At 38.1% G+C, this 23,270-nt stretch overlaps 1 protein-coding gene and 3 pseudogenes across 2 annotated transcripts; 2 read left to right on the plus strand and 2 right to left on the minus strand.

Annotated features, from left to right (window-relative positions):
• Window positions 1–4,139, minus strand: LOC146376538 (UDP-glucuronosyltransferase 2A2-like; annotated as a pseudogene). Its single transcript, XR_014801837.1, has 6 exons — window positions 3,400–4,139; window positions 3,075–3,223; window positions 2,799–2,930; window positions 2,011–2,098; window positions 1,545–1,764; window positions 1–711 (listed from the first exon to the last, which is right to left on the minus strand). The product of XR_014801837.1 is annotated as a UDP-glucuronosyltransferase 2A2-like (transcript).
• Window positions 4,140–7,955: 3,816 nt separating this feature from the next.
• LOC146376539 (UDP-glucuronosyltransferase 2A2-like) lies at window positions 7,956–14,517 on the minus strand. The gene is made up of 7 exons (XM_084946917.1): window positions 14,397–14,517; window positions 12,404–13,155; window positions 12,111–12,259; window positions 11,839–11,970; window positions 11,086–11,173; window positions 10,620–10,839; window positions 7,956–8,698 (listed from the first exon to the last, which is right to left on the minus strand). The coding sequence occupies exons 2-7, from the start codon at window positions 13,119–13,121 to the stop codon at window positions 8,413–8,415; spliced, it is 1,593 nt and encodes a 530-aa protein (XP_084803043.1). The 5' UTR covers window positions 13,122–13,155; window positions 14,397–14,517; the 3' UTR covers window positions 7,956–8,412.
• A 3,100-nt stretch (window positions 14,518–17,617) lies between these two features.
• LOC146376540 (uncharacterized) lies at window positions 17,618–18,820 on the plus strand (annotated as a pseudogene).
• A 208-nt stretch (window positions 18,821–19,028) lies between these two features.
• LOC146376541 (uncharacterized) lies at window positions 19,029–21,459 on the plus strand (annotated as a pseudogene).
• The last annotated feature ends 1,811 nt before the right edge of the window (window positions 21,460–23,270 follow it).

The raw sequence follows: 23,270 nt of genomic DNA on the forward strand, positions 1-23,270 counted from the left end.
AGATTGAATTGATTAATAAAAATAAAAAAAATAAAAAAAAAAGGGAAAAGAAGGAAAAGAGTAAATAAAATATATGCATAAATTATGAAATGCTTTTAGGAAAATATTTCTGTATGCATTAAAAAACAAAAACAAGTTTGAATATACTGAATTCAATCTGATGTTAGTGTTTTTTCCAAACAAACAAACAAAAAGAAACCCCTAAAAAAACAACCCCAAAACAAAAAACAGCCAATCAGTATTTGCTTTTTAATGTCAGATCAACTTCAGGTTCTGTTACGCAAATTAGTGCATCTGTTAAAGTCATTAGTGGTGGTGCATAAAGAAGAAGATGAAGGGAAATTCAACATATATGAAAGAAAGTTTCATGCTGGTAACAAATATTGCCCCAGTCCAACATTCACAGCACCGTTTCAGTTTAGTTGTTATTCAGCTTTCCCTTTGGTCTTTCCTTTCCTGACACAACACCTGTGCAAACAGAAACTGCAGGTCTTGATGAAGATGAATATGATGAGTAGAACTATGGTGAAGAAGAAGCCCAGGACATCCAGGCTGAGATACTGGTACCAAGTGAGTTCATGGGCCTGGGCCCTCAAGTGCTTGGCCCCTTTGTTTCTCAGTGTGAACTCGATCCAGAATACTGCCTCTTCCAGAGCACTCATGGGTCTGTCGTGGTGGATGCTGGACAGCCTCATAGCATTTTCTTTGTACCTGTGAATGTGCATATAGGTTTAAAAAAAAAAAAACAAAAACCTTTGAATTGTTATACTTTGATTTTTTTTTTTTTTGCCAGACAATAAAGGGATGTATTTCAAAACTCTAAAACTGATAACGCCTCAAGTTAAAATTGACATCTAGAGATATTTCAATCATTTTGTGGCCTTTGAAGCTTTTGTGGTACTTCAACTATCAAGCCCATTAGACCCTTGTTCCTTCATGACCTGCTATTATGCTATGTTCATCATTTGGACTTTACTATAAGTCACGCCCCCAAAAAACATTCAATCATGAACTGTATAAAAAAAGATGGATGTAAAACAAGCTTTGAGACAACTGAGACCACACGACTTCACATTAGAGATGTAAAACTGGATCCATTTAAACATTAATGTTCTACAACCTAATAAATAACAATTGGAAATCACTTCATCAAAATTAAATTGTTTGAATAGATACTTGTCTTGGAAGTTCAAGTTTCTACTATGCCATCAGAGTAAAAGAGGCTTAACAGCAAATTAAAACAAAGTACAAAAACATTTATACATTTTTTGCATTGACAAATTTATACATGGACATTTAAATACATTTAAAAATAAAAAAATAATAATTTTAAAAATTGGCCAAACTAAGACTAGATGGTGCTCAGTGTATGTAATTTCCAGCCAGTGGATTCTCCCCTTGCTGGAAATTCCAAATAACTCAAATTTAAGGTATGTTATTCTTGGCCTTCATGCTTTTCATACTCTTGAGCCCACATTCGTCTTTGGTACAAAATCTATGCTTTCGATACTTAATCCAAAGTACAGATAGTTCAAAGAACTCACGATTTGTCACTGATGACTGTGTTGATTGCGTCTTTAAGATCTTCAGACATCATGAAATTCACGTTGAAAATAACTGCAGCTCCTTTAGCCTTCATATGGACCATGTTGTCTGGCTGGTCACCAAACACGGGGATGCCCACCATGGGAACGCCGTGGTAGATGGCTTCATAAATCCCGTTTGTACCTCCATGGGTGATGAAAGCCTTAGTTTTAGGGTGACCTAAGACATGTCAAATAACCATGAAAGATCTGGAGTAAGTTTTTCACGCTTGGACAGCAAAAAGGGTTCAATAAACCTGAACAACTAATTTGAGCTGATTTGAGTATTTTTGTAAAAATTCTTAGTTGGCAGTGTTACTGTGAACTTTACCGTCTCTGCGGCATCTGATTTCATTAGGATTATTTCTCATGGAATAAAAGGCAGACATAGAAAGAGATAACTGTGATTGGTACCAACTTTACTTACCCAGGAGGTCATTCTGAGGAATCCAATCATATATTTGAGTGTTGGCACCCAAAGTTTCTGGCTTTTCTCCTCTGTATCTCCACAGCACCTTTAAATAGAAAGTTCACATGGTGTTTTTTCATTACATCTTATTATACTTATTTATTGTAGTACATATATCACATTATTTTATTGTTGGGTTTTTTTTTTTCAGCATAACTAAACTTACACTGATCAGCTAAGTAACTGCAGGAGTTGTTAATCAGTTAAAGGTTGTGCAGGTAGTACTTCATATGTCACATTGAAAGAAGGTTTGCTGTCTCCCAGCACAGTGTCACGAGCATGGAGGAGTTTCTAGTTACATGATAGTTTGGGGAGGTATATCCATGGAGCGATGCATAGACCTACAGACTAGGCAACAGTACTTTTACTGCATTTAGGTGTGTGGATAAAATCCTTGGACCCATTTTCAGACTCTACACTGATGCACTGGGCCCTGGGTTCTTCTTGATGCACAACAATACACAGGCTCATGTGGCAGGAGTATGCTGACAGTTTCTGGAGGATAAAAGAATGGATACCGTTGACTGTCTCCCACACTGGCCTGACCTAAATCCAATCGAACATCTTTGGGACATTATGTTTCAGTACATCCGACACCACCAGTTTGCACCTCAGACTGTAAGGATCTAAGTCAGGGGTGGCCAACTCCAGAGCTGAAACTGGTTACTCTAAAACCTTAAAAACTACTCCATGCTTTCAGGGTTTGAACAAACTGATTACAGTTGGCACAAAGATTATCCTCTGACCTTTTGTGGGATCTGAGCGAGGCCTGAGGCTATCATGTTTGCCTTCTCCTTGGTGACGTTGTTGATTACGGATCCTAAAGTGAAGATCACAATGCCATCATCTCCAGAACTCTGCACAAATTCCTCCAGATCCTGTAACAAGTCAAATATTATCCCACCACCAGCCAACCAGCTGTTTTCTCATTTTTGTTCAACATTTTGATGGCTTCACTTCTCCTGGCAGGAATATTCTGTGATGTAATGATTAATTAGATGGTAATAGTTGAGTGTCCTTACCTCTGGTAAAGGTTTAGCAGGTCTGCAGTGGATCCCACCAACATATTTCAAGTTGGGGGGGAAAGGACGAGGGAATTCAAAATCCCAGTAGGTTCGGATTAACCAGATGTCTGCCTTACTCATCAGTTCACAGGCACTGGTGGGAGTTCCTGTTGCAATACATGAACAATAGACATCAACATATCACCAATAGATCATGCAGGTTGTATTTTCTTGGGCAGGTTAGATGGGATATAAAAACACAGCATTTAAAGCTTTAGCAGACTTCAAATATTGTTGTTTTTTTTGTTTTTTTAAACCATGTGCTTCATGTCCATTTGCTCACCTTTGACATCAGAGTAATATCTGTCTAATACGTTCCAAAAAGTGTGATCAATCATGATGTCTTGAAGAGCGTAGAAGAGAAAGTTCCACACTCTCTCTGAGAAGTCCATGTTATCTGTGAGTTTGCTCATTGCACCAGGCACAAAGGATGGTGGAGCAGGCATCTGACCACAATGCCTCTCCCAGTTATTAACTAAGGAGAAGCGCAAAGAGAAGACGAGTGGGATCCCCAAAATATCTGCTACCAAGTCACTGCCAGGGTAGAGGGGGTCAGCCAAGAGAAGGTCATAATTTCCTTCTTTCAACTTCGTCTGATTTCACCACACCGTCCAAATACTGGATAGAAAACCGCAGGTTAGCTTTCATCATGTCAGTTAATCTGATGTAGATCTCCCAGTTGCTCATATAATCACTCTCATACAGACTGAATTGGAGGAACTCTTCTAGAGCCTTCTGTAAAGCCTCCAATGAGAAAGAGGCATTGAAGGGCTCATAGTGAAAGCGGGCAGGTTCATTGGTGTTCATGTACATTGATGAGCTCGGGACCAGTACAGTCACCTGGTGTCCCCTGTCAATCAGCGTCTCCAGAACAAGCTTCATGTTTATCCAGTGGCTGCCATCAGTGTACCACACCAAAATATTTCCTCCATTTGCACACGATGTTGCACAAAGTATCAGCAGAATGCAGGCAGAGAGACGCAGATCCATGGTGTCTGAATCTCAGCAGGAAAACCAGCTGTGGTCTGATCCTTTGGTGAAAGCATTCCAGGAAAAAATAATTATTAACTTAATAAAGGTGAACTCTGGCTCACTTCTTTCTGTATTGCATTGGTCATTTTACAATGGGTTATAAAGCAATGATAGTAAAGTTGACAGTACTGAAAAAAACAAGACTAATATCTAACTTGTATGAGAAATAAATAAATATGTCAGAGCCTGATGTTGTAGCTGTTAGTTGAGGAGAGAGAGAGTGAAGTAATACAAAATAATAGTCAAAGTATTCAAAAGGATCCACCTATAAAGACTGCAGCGATTTCAGATTTCTTTTTAATTTTACATAAAAATTCACAACAGGTATGAACAGATTATTGATTATTATTATGGTCCAAATACTGGGCTTTTCTCAGTCCACTATGAGCAGCACATGTTGACTACAAGAAGGGAAAAAACTCCTTGTCTCTCTTTAGAATAACCACCTATAGATTTTTAAAATGCCCCCCCCCCAAAGATGCTTACTGGTTGAAGAAAACCGTAACCTGGATTTAACTAAGAAACTGAGGTGTTTAACTGTGAGATATTGCAAATAAAACCAATAAAGATTTATTCCAGTCAAAAGATTATCTATATCTTGTGTGTAAGTAAACAATTTCTAAGTTAGCCTGCCACCTGAACCTGACACCAACAGCTCTCTAGAACAAAATCCCCCTCGAAAGAAATTAAGCTAACAAAATAAACAAATAAAATAAATAAATAAAGCCACGAGGAAAAACAAACAATAAAGTAAGGAAAACAATCTTAGAGAAGGACAGGCCGCCAAAGTTTTACCGTTATATAACCTGGATTTAAGGCGTTAAAGTCGGGCCCATGACGGAGATATGACCGAGAGCCCCCAAATTAAAGTTTAAAGTATCAGTATGAATGTAACAGCTTGCACAACATGGGCAAAATGTCTCCAAGTGTAGCTTACCAGAGTAAAGAGACGGTGAATCCCGACAGCAGGTGACAGAACAGCGGCTCAAGACCGGCGAAAGTAAACACGGGCTGAATCCGCTAAAACTTAAGGTTATGTGTATAAAACTCTGGTTCTCTGAGTAACATGAGTAAGTGTCTTACTATGGAAACGCTTCCTGCGTGACATCATCAGAAGCTCAAATGCCATTATGCCAGCCCTTACAGGCTGCTAAGTGACGCCCATGTTAGGAGGGGCTAATGCCTCCCTCTATAATAAGCTGACATAGCATCAGATGTCATTCAAAACACAACACATAACCTTAAGTTCTTTCATAGCATTCCTTTCGTGTCTCACTATGGGAGAAATACCGACTCCCGGATTGCCAGACATGCTCCAAGTAGTTCATATAATCAATCTCGTATATGGAGAATCGGAGGAAATCTTCTAGAAACTCCTCCATCTGAATGAAAGAAACAAAGTTCTAATATATATATATATATATATATATATATATATATATATATATATATATATATATATATATATATATATATATATATATATATATAAACTAACAAAAAACAAACAACAACAACGCCCCCCCCCCCCCCCCCCCCAAAAAAAACCCCAAAAAAACCACACCCCCAAAACATAACAAAATCAAAAAAACAAACAAAAAAAACCCTAATATGCACCCCCTGTGGCTAGCCCAACTGCAGAAACACACTGGTGATCAACAGCTAGAAAACGGGCCTCCTTCCACTGGTTTAACACACAAAAAAAGAGTTTACAAATCAAAAAAAGTAAAGAAGCCAAATATACAACAAAATAAATTAAACCTTGGATCTAGAGCAGAAGGCGTCACAGTGTCACGCCAAATCATCCTTCATCTGACTGCTCTAATTGAATAATTCAGTTCATTAACATACCCACCAACCGGCTTCTCTCTTAAAATGTCCACTTCTAAGAAGCTGGCAGCAACAGGGCAAAGGAAATCCCAAAAGAAAAAGGCAAAGCAGCAGCACTTCTGTCAGCGCAGCAGTAGCGGCCCGCTGTAAGGCTATTGGCCGCCCACTGAGGCCCACACTTCCTGCAAGGCATCATATTGTGAGTGTTTACTACAGAAAAACTCAACTCAACTATGACTGTGACAAATCGGACTTACGTACCAATCAAACGGTGTCGCTCAATTCATAAACACAGTGGCTCACTGGAGGCTTCTGCGGCTACAACCTATAACCTATATTACAACAGAGTGAAATGAGGTACGCATGGCACCAAATAAACACACACCAGCCGCGATGGAGGCTTCAGGAAGATAATCTGCGGGTGATCGCTGTAACACGAACAACACAATCAAAACGTGTACCGCCAATTCAGTCTGAGGCAGCAGCGACAAGCACGCAAACCTCTACCTGTAACACCGGGGGAAGTCAGGTGACCGAAAAGCCGGATGCGGCTGACAGCAGGTGAGCGATTCATGGACGCTCAGATGGCAGCTATTATTTATAGCAGCGTCATCTAATGTGCTTGACTAATAGTGGGATCAAAAATTAGTAAATATAATACTCAATCTGCTACATAAAAGAACTGATAAAAGTTAATTTTACAGTCTGTGTGACGGTCTCTCCAGATTTTTTGAGGAGGATGTGAAGCGCCCTGAGGCAACTGCTGTTGTGATTTGGCACTATATAAATAAAACTGACTTCAACTAAACTCACCTTAATAAGAGAGGTCCAAAAGATCCTCTTGAGTTTCATAAGTCCTGCCTCCATTCTAACTGGATACAGCCTTAAAACAGACCTTTGTTTTATCTAGTTTACCTTTAAGCTTCTTTTTATTTATTTTTTCATTACACAGATGTTTTCACATCTGTCTGGCTAACAATCCTCACTAAACTTTGGTACACAAGAAAAGGATATGAAACCACCTGGATATTTTTGAAACCAGAAGCATGCATGTTTGTCACATCTGAAGACGGCACTCTAAAGACGACGTAATTTCCACCCCTGACCTCACCTTTTATGGTGAGCACTTTAATAGAATAAGATACCAGATACAACATGCCAAACACAATTAATTGACTCAGAGCAACAGATATTGAAACGGCATCATGCTCCTGTGGTCTTGTCCATTTCAATTTAACAATCTTAACTGTACTATTTGTAATGTGCCTAACCAAAGTTTGCCTACAACTTTGACCACCACGTGGCAACTGGAAAGTCTTGTTGTAGCTACTCGCACCTTTCTTGAAGTAGTAACAAATATTAAAGAATTGCAATTAAGCTAATCAGCTTAATTGTATATCATATTTTGTTATATGAAATATCTCTCAAAAACATTTTAAAACATGTTTGGAGTGTCATCAACAATTACATATTCGTAGATATCATTGTCTTTTATCAGTCTACAAGAATATTGTTAATCATTGATTCATTTTACTCTTGAAGAGCTATCGTGTTTGGGTTTTTTGTTTTTTCATAGGAAATGAGCATGGTGTCTTTCTGGGAGACTCTAGTGGTGATGAGGGCCTCATTCAAGGTGTTTCATTCATTGCATGCTGTCCCATTGACTAAAAGACTGGTACTTCCTCTGCCTCTCCATTGTATTTCCTACATCTTCCAGGGCAGAGTTAATGCTGTATCTACTCACAAGTTGTGAAAGTACTGCTGGCTCTATTTCACATTAAATTGACACATCTATTGCATAAATGTTTTGGACAGTAAAATGTAGGTTGCTTTTTTTTGTAACCAGTAAGAAAATCTTCAGATGTCTTCCTGTTTACTACAGCTGCTCCATGGGATGGTGATGGATACATCAGTGGTTAAAAGCTAACCTTCAACAAGCTCACAGCTGAACACATCATAATGATCCATTCAAGAGAGTGATGGGTCACCACCATGCAAATGTTTTATTTGTTATTACAAAATCCTTACAGAGTATCATCTCATTGTTGAGTTAATTTGATCCACATAAAGATAAATCATTACCATACAATGAAATCTGACTTTAAATCTCACAGAATCATGATCCAGATATCAGATTTATTGATGAAGATGTTGATTGTCACAGTTCCTAGATTGAAGTTGTAAAAAAACAAAAAAACAAGTTTGAATATACTGAATTCAACCTGATGTTAGTGTTTTTTCTTAAACCCACCTGGTTTTTAATGTCAGATTAACTTCAGGTTCTGTTACGCAAATTAGTGCATCTGTTAAAGTCATTAGTGGTGGTGCATAAAGGAGAAGATGAAGGGAAATTCAACATATATGAAAGAAAGTTTCATGCTGGTAACAAATATTACCCCAGTCCAACATTCACAGCACTGTTTCAGTTTAGTTGTTATTCAGCTTTCCTTTTTGTCTTTCCTTTCCTGACACAACACCTGTGCAAGCAGAAACTGCAGGTCTTGATGAAGATGAATATGATGAGTAGAACTATAGTGAGGAAGAAGCCCAGGACATCCAGGCTGAGATACTGATACCAGGTGAGTTCATGGGCCTGGGCCCTCAAGTGCTTGGTCCCTTTGTTTCTCAGTGTGAACTCGATCCAGAATACTGCCTCTTCCAGAGCACTCATGGGTCTGTCGTGGTGGATGCTGGACAGCCGCATAACATTTTCTTTGTACCTGTGAATGTGCATATTGGGTTCAAAAAATTAACCTTTGAATTGTTATACTATAATTTATTTATTTTTTTTGCCACACAATAAAGGGATGTATTTCAAAACTCTAAAACTGATAATGCCTCAAGTTAAAATTGACATCTAGAGATATTTCAATCATTTTGTGGCCTTTGAAGCTTTTGTGGTACTTCAGCTATCAAGCTCATTAGACCCTTGTTCCTTTATGACCTGCTATTATCTATTATCTATACCAAAAAAACCCTTTCAATCATGAACTGTATAAAAAAGATGGAAGCCAAATAAGCTTTGAGACCACTGAGACCACAAGATCATTGGCAAAGGGATTACTGAGGTTAGAAGAAAGCTTCTAAACTTTCTTTGTGTTAGCTGGCTCCACAAAACTTAAAACCCCAATTGGAGATGACCGGTATCACCACAATGGTTATGAACTTTCTTTGTTAAGCCAGGCCCTCTGCTTCAGGATCTGTGTGCGCTGAAATACAAATGTGTATTTTGCAGGTCATTTGACTCTTGTTCTGCATACTAGAGGTGTTATCTGATGATAACATGGTCATTAAATTTCTCCAATGAACATAAGGTTAGTAATAAACTTTTGTAAAGAAAACCAGAAATTAATGTTGCAGAATTAGTTTTCATTTAGTTCGAGTTAATAATGCTATTGTTGAGTGTACGCAATTTTGCATGCTTTTTAAAAATGTTTTTATAGCGCATTGTGTTCTGCGACACAAACTTGTCCTAAAACCTCTAATTTTTAGCTGTTTTTTTTTTTTTTTTTTAATAAAAAGATAACAATGTTAGTCTTTTCTGCAGCTATAGGGCATATATGGTATCACTCTTGGCTGGAAGCAGTGCTTAAACAATGGAAAAAAAACACAAACTTTGTCCAAAAAACCTCATGTTTAGCCATTTTCCACTTTTTCTTTGGTCATTTTAGCCTTTTTTGCCAGGATGAAGGGAGTATCTGCCATCAAACAAGAAGACAGCCGCATTAACTACGACGGTGTTTACTAGTTCACCTTACGTGCATTAATTTAATAACGTGATTAGCCTACTCAACATAAATTACACTCGAACAACATTAAGCTACTTGCACAGAGAAGAACGGCTGCTGCTGCCATCATCATCCGTCATCATTTCTGCTACACTGGCAGGGCTAGGGGCCAGGACTCTCCTCTTTGGGTTCTTGGGGGATGTTGCTAACTCCGGGTCCGATAACAGGCACCACACCTGCACTCGGTGTGAGGTCTTGCAGCAAGCTATCAAATACGCCGCATTTCTCGGCTCTTAAAAAAACGCTATGCGTCGCCAGGTGTTTCATCAGATTCGAGGTGTTCCCTCCTTTGCACAGTATCACCTTAAAGCACTTGTTGCAGGCTGCTGAGTTTGCATCTTTTGCTGTGAAGTACAGCCAGACTTTTGACCGCTTCGCCTTGGGCATTTTTAATCTGTAGCTCTGCTCTAAAAGAACGTACGTACCTGGGCCCACCTACTATCCTTGTAAAGGTAAAATGATTGGCTAGAATCCAAAGTGTATGACATCTCAGGAAAAAAAAGCACAGAAATAAAGCACTGAAATGTGCGCTGCTTTTCGGTCTGGTTACTACCGTTTATGTCAGAACTGGTGCCATAATGGCACCAGATACCGGTACCGATCCCTAGTAGTACTAGTAGTAGTAATCTATAATAATTGTAAAAAAAATAAAGTTGGCTACTTCGCGGATTTCACCTATCGCAGGTTATTTTTGGAACGTAACTCCTGCGATAAACGAAGGACCACTGTAATCCATATTTATGTTTTGCTTGGCCTTCATACTTTTCATACTTTTTGAGCCCACATTCATCTTTGCTATAAAATTTATACTTTCAAATCCTAATCCAAAGTACAGATAGTTCAAAGAACTCACGATTTGTCATTGATGACTGTGTTGATTGCGTCTCTAAGATCTTCAGTTGTCATGAAATTCACGTTGAGAATAACTGCAGCTCCTTTAGCCTTCATATGGACCATGTTGTCTGGCTGGTCACCAAACATGGGGATGCCCACCATGGGAACGCCGTGGTAGATGGCTTCATAAATCCCGTTTGTGCCTCCATGGGTGATGAAAGCCTTAGTTTTAGGGTGACCTAAGACATGTCAAATAACCATGAAAGATCTGGAGTAAGTTTTTCACACTTAGACAGCAAAAAGGTTTCAATAAACCTGAACAACTAATTTGAGCTGATTTGAGTATTTTTGTAAAAATTCTTAGTTGGCAGTGTTACTGTGAACTTTACCGTCTCTGTGGCATCTGATTTCATTAGGATTATTTCTCATGGAATAAAAGGCAGACATAGAAAGAAATAACTGTGATTGGTACCAACTTTACTTACCCAGGAGGTCATTCTGAGGAATCCAATCATATATTTGAGTGTTGGCACCCAAAGTTTCTGGCTTTTCTCCTCTGTATCTCCACAGCACCTTTAAATAGAAAGTTCACATGGTGTTTTTTCATTACATCTTATTATACTTATTTATTGTAGTACATATATCACATTATTTTATTGTTGTTTTTTTTTTTTTTTCAGCATAACTAAACTTACACTGATCGGCTAAGTAGCTGTGGGAGTTGTTAATCAGTTAAAGGTTGTGCAGGTAGTACTTCATATGTCACATTGAAAGAAGGTTTGCTGTCTCCCAGCACAGTTTGGGGAGGTATATCCATGGAGCGATGCATAGACCTACAGACTAGGCAACAGTACTTTTACTGCATTTAGGTATGTGGATAAAATCCTTGGACCCATTTTCAGACTCTACACTGATGCAGTGGGCTCTGGGTTCTTCTTGATGCACAACAATACACAGGCTCATGTGGCAGGAGTATGCTGGCAGTTCCTGGTGGATAAAGGAATGGATACCGTTGACTGTCCCCCACACTGGCCTGACCTAAATCCAATCAAACATCTTTGGGACATTATGTTTCAGTACATCCGACACCACCAGTTTGCACCTCAGACTGTAAGGATCTAAGTCAGGGGTGGCCAACTCCAGAGCTGAAACTGGTTACTCTAAAACCTTAAAAACTACTCCATGCTTTCAGGGTTTGAACAAACTGATTACAGTTGGCACAAAGATTATCCTCTGACCTTTTGTGGGATCTGAGCGAGGCCTGAGGCTATCACGTTTGCCTTCTCCTTGGTGACATTGTTGATGATGGATCCTAAAGTGAAGATCACAATGCCATCATCTCCAGAACTCTGCACAAATTCCTCCAGATCCTGTAACAAGTCGAATATTATCCCACAGCCAACAACCAGCTGTTTTTTTAATTATTTTTGTTCAACATTTTGATGGTTTCACTGCTCCTGGCACAAATATTCTGTAATGATTAATTAGATGGTAATAGTTGTGTCCCTACCTCTGGTAAAGGTTTAGCAGGTCTGCAGTGGATCCCACCAACATATTTGAAGTTGGGGAGGACAGGACGAGGGAATTCAAAATCCCAGTAGGTTCGAATTAACCAGATGTCTGCTTTACTCATCAACTCACAGGCATTGGTGGGAGTTCCTGTTGCAGTGCATGAATAATAGACATCAACATATCACCAATAGTTCATGCAGGTTGTATTTTCTTTGATGGGATATAAAAACACTACATTTAACAGTGTTGTTGTTGTTTTTTAAACCTAGTGCTTCATGTCCATTTGCTCACCTTTGACATCAGAGTAATATCTGTCTAATACTTTCCAAGAAAACTGATTAATCACGATGTCTTGAAGAGCGTAGAAGAGAAAGTTCCACACTCTCTCTGAGAAGTCCATGTTATCTGTGAGTTTGCTCATTGCACCGGGAACAAAGGATGGTGGAGCAGGCATCTGACCACAATGCCTCTCCCAGTTATTAGCTAAGGAGAAGCGCAAGGAGAAGACGAGTGGGATCCCCAAAATATCTGCTACCAAGTCACTGCCAGGGTAGAGGGGGTCAGCCAAGAGAAGGTCATAATTTCCCTCTTTCAACTTCTTCATGACAACTTCTGATTTCACCACACCATCCAAATACTGGATAGAAAACTGCAGGTCAGTTTTCATTATGTCAATGAATCTGATGTAGATCTCCCAGTAGCTCATATAATCAATCTCATATACATTGAATTGGAGGAACTCTTCTAGAAACTCCTCCATAGCCTCCAATGAGAAAGTGACATTGAAGGGCTCATAGTGAAAGCGGGCGGGTTCATTGGTGTTCATGTACATTGACGAGCTCGGGACCAGTACAGTCAACTGGTGTCCCCTGTCAACCAATGTCTCCAGAACAAGCTTCATGTTTATCCAGTGGCTGCCTTCGGTGTACCACACCAAAACGTTCCCTCCATTTGCACTCGATGTCACACAAAGTACCAGCAGGATGCAGGCAGAGAGACGCAGCTCCATGAATGTCAGCAGGAAAACCAGCTGTGGTCTGATCCTTTGGTGAAAGTATTCCAGGAAAGATAATCATTAACTCAATAAAGGTGAACTCTGGCTCACTTCTTTGTGTACTGCATTGGTCATTTCATAATGGGTTATAAAGTAATGATAGTAAAGTTGACAATAGTGGGAAAAAAACAAGAGTAATATCTAACTTGTATGAGAATTAAAGAAATAAAAAGGATGTGAAAGCCTGATGTTGTAATTGTTAGTTGAGGAGAGGCAGAGTGAAGTAATACAAAACAGTAGTCATTTCAAATGTTGAATTCACCAAACTTCTCTATGAGATGTCCAAGAAACCGTATCACATCTGAAGATGTAAAAAACTAGAGTATATTCAACAAAGTATTCAACAGGATACATCTAGAAATACTGCAGTTATTTTAGTCTTTCTAAAAATTTGACATAAGCCGGAGAGCCGGCATTGACAGATGAAATGTGATTGGTCGGGGGAGAGGAAGCAAAAGCAACCCTACCAGAATCCTTCAGAACGGCTTAACTTTCTCAAAGTAGTTGCTCTTTAATTGTGCTACTATGACTGTATAAAATACACCAAAGCAAGTGAGGTGGTTTTTAATATTAAGACAACTTTTTATTTAAAACAAACAAACAAATTAACTCAATTTTGGTGGAACAGAATTAAAAAGACTGCAGCAACGTTAAGGATGCTAAGAATGGAACCATAAAATGAGGGGGAAATTAAAGGACACACACACACACACTCAAGATGATTACTGGTCAAAGAAAACCCTTAACTGGATTTAACTAAGGAACTGACCTTAGTCTAGGTGCTTAACAGTGAGATATTGCAATAAAACCACTAAAAAACACTAAAGATTTATTCCAGGCACAAGCGTCTTTATATCTTGTGTATGTGTGCGTGCGTGCAAGTAAACAATTTCTAAGTTAGCCTGCTGCCTGAACCTGACACCAGCAGCTCGATGGAACAAAATTCCCCTCGAAAGAAATTAAGTTTCTGTCACGAGAAACACAAGCGAGAAAAAACAAACAAAGCCACACGGAAAAACAAACAAGAAAGTAAGGAAAACAATCTTCGAGAATGAAGATTGTTGCTGGTTGTGGCCGTTATACAACCTTGATTTAACGTGACCACAATACCGGAAGGCATTAAACTCGGGCCGCTGACGGAGACATGACCGAGCTCCCTAAAGTATAAAGTGTCAGTATGAATGTAACTGCTTGCACAACATGGGCAAAATGTCTATAAGCGCAGCTTACCAGAGTAAAGAGACGGTGAATCGCGACAGCAGGTGACAGAACAGCGGCTCAACACCGCCGAAAGTAAACACGGGCCCGAATACTGCGGTCAAGTGAGCCCTCACTTACGAAGTCACAGTCAAGCTAGCCGCACCGCCAGCCGCACCGAAAATGTGTTTGCACTACTCTTACGCATATTACGTTATGGGTGAAGACCGGCTTAGAAACGCAGTCTTTTTTGTCCTGACACTATTTTACTTCACAATCCACTCCTAGTTTTGGTTCATCTCCACTTTTCCCCCTGTGATCCACAGCCCAAATTACTGTATGATTCAGAGAAAACTGACAATAAAATTTACCCAATATACTCTACTGTACTTTTAATATCCTCATCTTTGAGCTCAGATTTCAGGAAAACTATGAGGTGACGCAGATATTTCACTGGATTCTGACTCTGGGTGACCCCCACTCTGCACCCTGTGATCCACAGCCAATATTACTGTACGGTTTTTGAGAAAATTGATAGTAAACTTTACACAATTTACTGTACTGTACTCTATATATTCTCATCTTTGACCTCAGATTACAGGAAAACTGTAAGAGGTGACACAGATATTTCACTGGATTCTGAATCTAGGCCATCTCCACTCTTCACCCTGTCATCCACAGCCAAAATTACTGTACGGTTTTCCAGAAAATTGATAGTAAAATCTTCCCATTTTGCTTTACTGTACTTTACATATTCTCATCTTTGACCTCAGATTACAGGAAAACTATAAGAGGTGACGCAGATATCTCACTGGATTCTGACTCTGGGTGACCCCCACTCTGCACCCTGTGATCCACAGCCAAAATTACTGTACGGTTTTCCAGAAAATTGATAGTAAACTTTGCACAATTTACTCTACTGTACTTTTAATATCCTCATCTTTGAGCTCAGATTACAGGACAACTGTAAGAGGTGATGCAGATATCTCACTGGATTCTGACTCTGGGTGACCCCCACTCTGCACCCTGTGATCCACAGCCAAAATTACTGTACGGTTTCTGAGATTGCTGTGTTAACAGAGTTTGACAAAGGCTAAGAAAATATACTGCCTAAAATAATATCAAACTTAAACAACAAATTGCAAAATTGCCACATCTGCTGTTATTGCCATGTGTTCGATAGAGCATTATTTAGTCATAGAAAATACATATCATTCAAATATCATCAGTAAAAGAAATACTCTCACTATGTAAGACATGTTAGCAAATTCAGTTAATAAATATTGTATCAAGTCGATACAGATGTTTAAAGGCATAATGCAAAGCATGTTTGTTTTTCATGGCTTACAAATGTGTTTGCCTTTAAGGCACGACAAGGCAAGTTTATTTATATAGCACAATTCAACAACAAGGTGATTCAAAGTGCTTTACAGAGACATTAAAAACAAAAACAAATATAAAGCATGATTTCAAATTGATTAAAAAAACAGTAGATAAAATCAGAACAGTAGATAAAATCAGTAGTTAAAATTTAAGTTTTGAAATTTAAAAGTGTGGATTTGGTGTTTTATTCAAATGCAGCTGAGAATAGGTGAAAAAAATCAAAATATTATATATAAATATAATATATATAAAATATAATATTATTATATATAAAAATCAAATATTTTTACAGACAACACCAGGGGTAGAGAGTCTCTTGCTACAGACAGATTTTCCTACTGCAGAGACAACACTTGGAGATGATGTTCCTTCCATTGTAAGAAATGTGTCATACACTTACTGTCAGATTTAAAATTTTGAAGCCATAGTGACAACCTTATCCAGCTATAGGGATCCAGCTTTTTAGATACAAATGAAACAAATTCACTCCAAAATGTAATCTTGAAAATAATTTAAATCTTGAAACAGAGTAATAATGAGTCATATGGAGAGCAAGAAAGTAGATTACAATAGACTTAACAGCAAGTAAACACATATCAAAGCAAATCACCAAACCATGAGGTGTAGAGCCTTAAGCACCCACAGGACAGCCACACAAAGACCTGAGTGTCACATCTGACCTCCATTTTAAAGGAGTAACCAACTCATCCTCCTGCTGCTGACTAACTTTTCACTCCTTGTCTTCCACCCTTCTAATTTCTCCATTTGATCTTGTTATTGCCCAATCAAGTTCCAAAATCTGAATCAGAATATTACTTTTTCATTTACAATAATTATAGTACTATATTCCTTTGCTGAATATTTTTTCCATTATAAAACCGTCATTACATAGTGATTCTTTTCAGAATATTTTGTAATAATGTGTGTGTTAACAAAGACATATAGAAATTTCAGTCTAATTGTTATGTTTTAATTAATTTGTCATTCGTTAGAATGAGGAAGACATTGTTGTTGCACCAAAGTCTCCACAATCTGTAGGAAATGTTCCTTTACCTTCAAGAAAAGAGGTAACTATTTGTATTTTATTCAGTATTACATTATGATGCTTTGGAAAAACATTAATTTGTAAAGAAACGAAAACGCTTTCTCTTCCCAGGATGCACTTCAAAAAACTGCAGAGAGTGCCATCCGTACCCCAGACACACAATCCCTCGACTGTAACTCTAAATCTTCATCTTCAAATGCAAATGCTAAGGTAATTTCATAACTTTCGCAGTTTTTAATGCACAGAGAAAGAAAACACGGAGTTTATATGTTTGTTAAACACTATCAGCATGTAATTACTATATTAAAAATTTAAGTCTTTTGAAATGTAATCCAAAGTTTAAATTTAAAGTTAAAATCTGTTTGTGATGATCTTTAGAGGTAAAATAAATATTTCTTAGTCATATTCACTTACTTGTACTATTTTGTTCATTAGTGAAATTGTAACATAATGATGCTGTTGGATTTTCATAGAGACACTGTAGTGACAAACATTGAAAGTATTTATATATTTTTTTGAAATCTATATCTGTATGTGGCAGAGGAATGAATCAGTTGAATCAGCTAAGATCAACACAGACAGTAGCAGTTCAGGAGAAAGATTTTTCACATCTGGTTTGCCACAGCAGAAAACTTTCTTTTTCATAAATGAGAATGAATGGAAGGAGTTACGGCAACATTAGTCAGAAAGACTATTTAAAGGACTGCAGTGGACAAATATAATTGCCAGTGGAATCAGAACCCTTAATCCGTACTGCAGTTTTGGATTTTGGAGACACAGTGTGAAAAAACTCTCTTCAAGATCAAAGGCACCGGTTTTCAGGTGTATGGGGTATTGCAGATTTCAGGACTGCCCTGTCACTGTGGATGTGGTGGTTTATGACGAAGAGACACCGAAAGCAGAAGTCGTTTTTAAAGGAGGTGACGTCTGCCATAATAACAAAGAGCTGAAAAGGCGGCCTGTGCGTGCACAATCACGTCAAAGTGCTGGAGAACTCCTCAAAAACAAATTACCAAGGAGCTTGTACTTGGAGTCTTTACAGAAAGTGCCACAAAAGGTGATCCAATCTGGCAACAGGGATGGTGCTCCAACAAAAGAAGTCTTGAAAAACATTGCATGGTCTGAAAGAAAAGCCAGTAGAGCACATCCCAACGAGTTGATTAGCTTACAAAAGGTAATTCAACAGTATCAGGACACTGAAAAGGACGTACTGCAGAAGATTCTGATGCATCCAAAGGGCATAATGCTGTGGTCTAAGAAAACCTTGTCAGTTTTTCATCAAAGATGCAAAGAAGACATTGTGTACTTTGATGCCACTGGAAGTATAATAAGAAAAGAAAGTGCTGGAAGGCCACCATACTATGTGTATGAGTTGGTTGTCAGAAACCCATCCAAAGGTGCTTCTCCTCTTCCAGTTGCTACATATGTCACGTGTGACCACACTACAGCCTCTGTGACATACTTCTTGCAGGCCTTTCAGCTCTTTTCTGGTAAGAGCATTTGGTAATCGGGCCTATAACAAGCCTGTCATGTTCATGTGTGATGGATCCCTGGTACTCCTCCGATCCATTTCCATGACATTCTGCAGAACAAGTCTAGAGGATCTGCTGCAGAAGTACTATGTCTTACTCACTGGCCAGCATTCAGCACAACAATTCAACATTCCCATTCTTCATCAATGTTTGAGCCATGTCATGAAAAATGCCAAGGACCTTTGTAAAAAACAGTGAGTACATTTATATCAATAATTAAAAAAGAATACAAGATTTGTAATGTAAAGGTCCTACTAACAGTGATTTCATTCATTCGTTTTCCCAGCATTCCAGAGACCTACAGGCTTGGAATGCATGTGTTTGGGCTCCTTGCATGCTGTGATAACTTCAAAAACATGGATGATGTTGTCCGTAGTGCAGCAATAGTGTTTTGCAGTCCTTGTAGTGGAAGGAACGTAACAAAACACTACAACAACTTGAAAATCCTTATGCAAAAAAGGGAGACCCTGGATTTGGATGAAAAGACTGCATGCTGAGGACTATAAGGTTAGCTAAGATTTATTATTTAAGTAATCTTATTAATAACTCTTTTACTTGTGTCTGTCCCAAATTAATTAATGAATTCACATTATAAGTTACTGGCCTTAATTTTACAAGAACAACAGTAACTGACTCAATTTTTAATTTCTTATTGTAGTTTAACATCTCAAATAAATTACATTAAAATTTATGTCAAATCTGGAGATGTTTTCGTGTTGTTGCGTCAGGTACCTAAAATACTTTTAAAAATTACATTTAAAACCTCTCCTAAGAAGAATTTTTAGAACTTTATTTAGTTACTATTGTCTTGTTGAAACACAGGTTGCATATTTGTGGAAACAACAGGAAATGGAAGTTGTTGTTTCTGTGGTCCCATCTCAGATTAGAGGTAACAACTTTGTCATACGTCACAGTGAGTTCCTGACCCTTAGACCACACAGCTGGCTTGTTGGAGAGGTATGTAATCCAGTTATTTAAAAAAACAAAACAAAAACAAAAGTACTGCATAAGGTTAACGTTAAAGCTGGGGCAGAACATTAGTTTTTCCCTACACATTCAGTAAGTACTGCTTTAGATCTACATTCCAGGCATATCCTCATGACTGAATACTGAGTATATGGAAGTAAAAAACTCTTTATTAACCTTTGTATTCCAAAACTTTATCATGTTTACAAAGTAATAAAAGGTTATTTATTATACTCCTCAGGTCATTGAAAATCTCCTGCACCACTGGGCCATTTGGCTAAATCTGGGGAATAATATCTACATTATAACCACTACACGAGCGGTGTGATCCTCTATGGAGAGAGAACTAATCAGGAGACAAAGCTTGTCCAAGGTAAATTTCTTTTTAATATATTCTAGAACAAATTTTTTAAAATTTAATTAATGTCTCGATATAAATGGAAAAAGTATTGTTGCAAATTTGTAATTTCTAATATGTCACAGGTGAACTTTGACAACTACAGAGCCATTTTATCCTTTGTGAACATTGGAAATGTACACTGGAAGTTTCTGGTTAGTACAAGCAGCATTTCTGTGAAAACAGTTTGTTTCAATAACACATTCTTCATAATTTATGTACTTTTAAAATTTTTATATATGTATCGCAGTACATAAATGCAGATGACAGCTGTCTGTATTTGGTCGATCCTTCAAGAAACTCTTTGGAGCAGGAAGAGTGACCGTGCAGCCAAAAGATTCCGGTAATTATGCGTTATTACATGTATATAATAACATAAAATATTAGAAAAGTGACAGGAGGACTTAGGAGGTCTTTTTCTAAAGGTGAACATATGGTTGTAGATGAAAGTTTAATAAAATCCGTGGTTATCAGTTGTTTAAAGAATTTAAAAAAATAATTCAAAATTACACACATATGTAATTTTAAATAATAAAAAAAACACTGACAGTGTTTAAGCAGTGAGACATTTGAGACAGTTAACATTTGTAGATTTAAAAGAACATGTTATTATTTTTGATACTTCATGTAACATAATCTAGAGCACAGGGCTTTCTGACACACCATTAAAACACAGTGATATGTATTATATGTGTCTATGTGATTTATGGAAAAGTGCAGAATGTTATTTTTCTGTGTGAGTCTTATCTTTCATTTGTATATTAATGTGATGTACATTATGTTCGCAAAGTGAATACTTCAAAATGAGGAGGACATGCTACAACAAAACAGACTGGGTGAATGTGAAACTTCGAGGAGGAGTACTGACACATCCATTTCAACGGGATGGTTCTAGCTGCGGAGTAATGGTCATCATGGTATGGTACCACATTAACGCAATAATATTTTTCTGTAAAATTAGATAAGAAGATGGGGTGGGGGAAGTTAAAATAATCTTAAAAGGTTAAATTGTGTAAACAGGAAGTGTAACATTTGCAGATGTTTTCAATTAAATTTTATTTTTTGTTTTGATTTCAGATGGCCAAAGCAGTAATGGAAGCATTCCCAAATAAACCAGAAATGACAGTTTTGACGACAAAAAAGAGATGGCCCAGGCACAAAGGACATTTGCACAGACAATACTTGAGGCCTCCGGTGTGTAATATCTTCTTCAAATGGACATATTTTTTTGTGTCAAACTGATGAACACTAACATATATATATATATATTATGTTTTAGTATTTGACAGTGACAACAACTGTGCCATGTGTGCAACGGCGAAACCACCTAATCCAGGACCCTCCATCACTGACTGGGTATAGTATTTTTAAAAATAGTTTTATGTTATCTACAACAAACTATTCGACTCTGTGTCTTTAAGGATTGTAATTGATTAAAAAATAGAATTATTTACTTAATGTGTTTATGAAAGTTCATATGTTATTTGTTTACAGATCCAGTGTGATAACTGCAACCGCTGGTTCCATTCTGAATGCCTGGACATGACAAATGAACAGCTCAGCAGTGCTCAGAAGACAGAGTGGAAGTGTGTGCTTTGTGTAACCTAATTCCACATGCAGTGAAAGCTACTTGAATAATCTGCTTATAGTTGTTATTGGTGTTTTGAGGAACACATGTGTAAAACACAATGTGTATAACATTCTTGCTTTGTGCACGTACTTTAAGTATTTCCTTTTTGATTTTTTGGGTTGATTTGTGTGATGACAGATAATGAATAACATGGCTGCCCCTCCCTGAGCCTGGTTCTGTCGGAGGTTTCTTCCTGTTAAAAGGGAGTTTTTCCTTCCCACTGTCGCCAAAGTGCTTGCTCATAAGGGGTCATATGATTGTTGGGTTTTTCTCTGTATGTATTATTGTAAGGTTTAACTTATTACGTAAAGTGCCTTAAGGTGACTATTGTTGTGATTAAGCACTGAATAAATAATGTCTAAAATTAAAGTTGCTACTTGAGGTGGTGTGTGAAAGACATTTTGAAAAATTTTAATTTTGTGTGGAAAGAAATTTCTTGTAGTTAAGCAAATACTTCAATGAACTCATTTTGTTCGGTAATGGATTAGGATTTAATTTTATCAGAAAACCGTACAGTAATATTGGCTGTGGATCACAGGGTGAAGAGTGGAGGTGGCCTGGATTCAGAATCCAGTGAAATATCTGCGTCACCTCTTAAAGTTGTCCTGTAATTTGAGCTCAAAGATGAGAATATATAGAGTACAGTAGAGTAAATTGTGCAAAGTTTACTATCAATTTTCTCAAAAACCGTACAGTAATTTTGGCTGTGGATCACAGGGTGCAGAGTGGGGGTCACCCAGAGTCAGAATCCAGTGAAATATCTGCGTCACCTCATAGTTTTCCTGTAATCTGAGGTCAAAGATGTCAATATGTAGAGTACAGTAAAGCAAAATGGGAAGATTTTACTATGAATTTTCTGGAAATCCATACAGTAATTTTTGCTGTGGATGACAGGGTGAAGAGTGGAGATGGCCTGGATTCAGAATCCAGTGAAATATCTGTGTCACCTCTTACAGTTTTCCTGTAATCTGAGGTCAAAGATGAGAATATATAGAGTACATTACAGTAAATTGTGCAAAGTTTACTATCAATTTTCTCAAAAACCGTACAGTAATATTGGCTGTGGATCACAGGGTGCAGAGTGGGGGTCACCCAGAGTCAGAATCCAGTGAAATATCTGCGTCACCTCATAGTTTTCCTGAAATCTGAGCTCAAAGATGAGGATATTAAAAGTACAGTAGAGTATATTGGGTAAATTTTATTGTTAATTTTCTCTGAATCATACAGTAATTTGGGCTGTGGATCACAGGGGGAAAAGTGGAGATGAACCAAAACTGGGAGTGGATTGTGAAGTAAAATAGTGTCAGGACACAAAAGACTGCGTTTCTAAGCCGGTCTTCACCCATAACGTAATATGCGTAAGAGTAGTGCAAACACATTTTCGGTGCGGCTGGCGGTGCGGCTAGCTTGACTGTGACTTCGTAAGTGAGGGCTCACTTGACCGCAGCGGCCTGAATCCGCTAAAACTTCCCTGACTGATCCGGACCGGACCCGCCCCGGATGTACCACAGGCTCAATACCGGATCCGTAACACCGGGTCCACTTGCAGAGCGGGAAGGATCATGATCGCAGATGTGTGGAGTCATTGTGTGGAACAAATCATTTCACAGCTCATCTGGTCTGGATCTGTGTTGGATCCGTTCATAGTGGCTGATTTTTGAGCAGATCCTTTCAAGATGAAATGTAGCTGAGTAACATGTTCATGGCTCTACAAAAGCTCAGGGTTTTCTTATTGCACATTTGTCTTTGATGATATTTGCAATGCTACTTTGAAAGTTAAATGTGAAATGGGGTTTAATAGTAACTCTCAATGACCGGTGTCAGAGAGCCTTGGCTATCAGTGAAGGCTGATATTAGTTCAGATTAGAGATGCTCACACTGGAGAACATTAAAACAGAGTGTTTTCTGATTATAACTTTTTAATCCAATTCAGAAATGTCAGGAATAATTAAAT

Source organism: Perissodus microlepis, chromosome 12 (genome assembly GCF_051167445.1).
Source record: "Perissodus microlepis isolate ML-2025 ecotype Zambia chromosome 12, ASM5116744v1, whole genome shotgun sequence".
NCBI lineage: Eukaryota > Metazoa > Chordata > Actinopteri > Cichliformes > Cichlidae > Perissodus > Perissodus microlepis.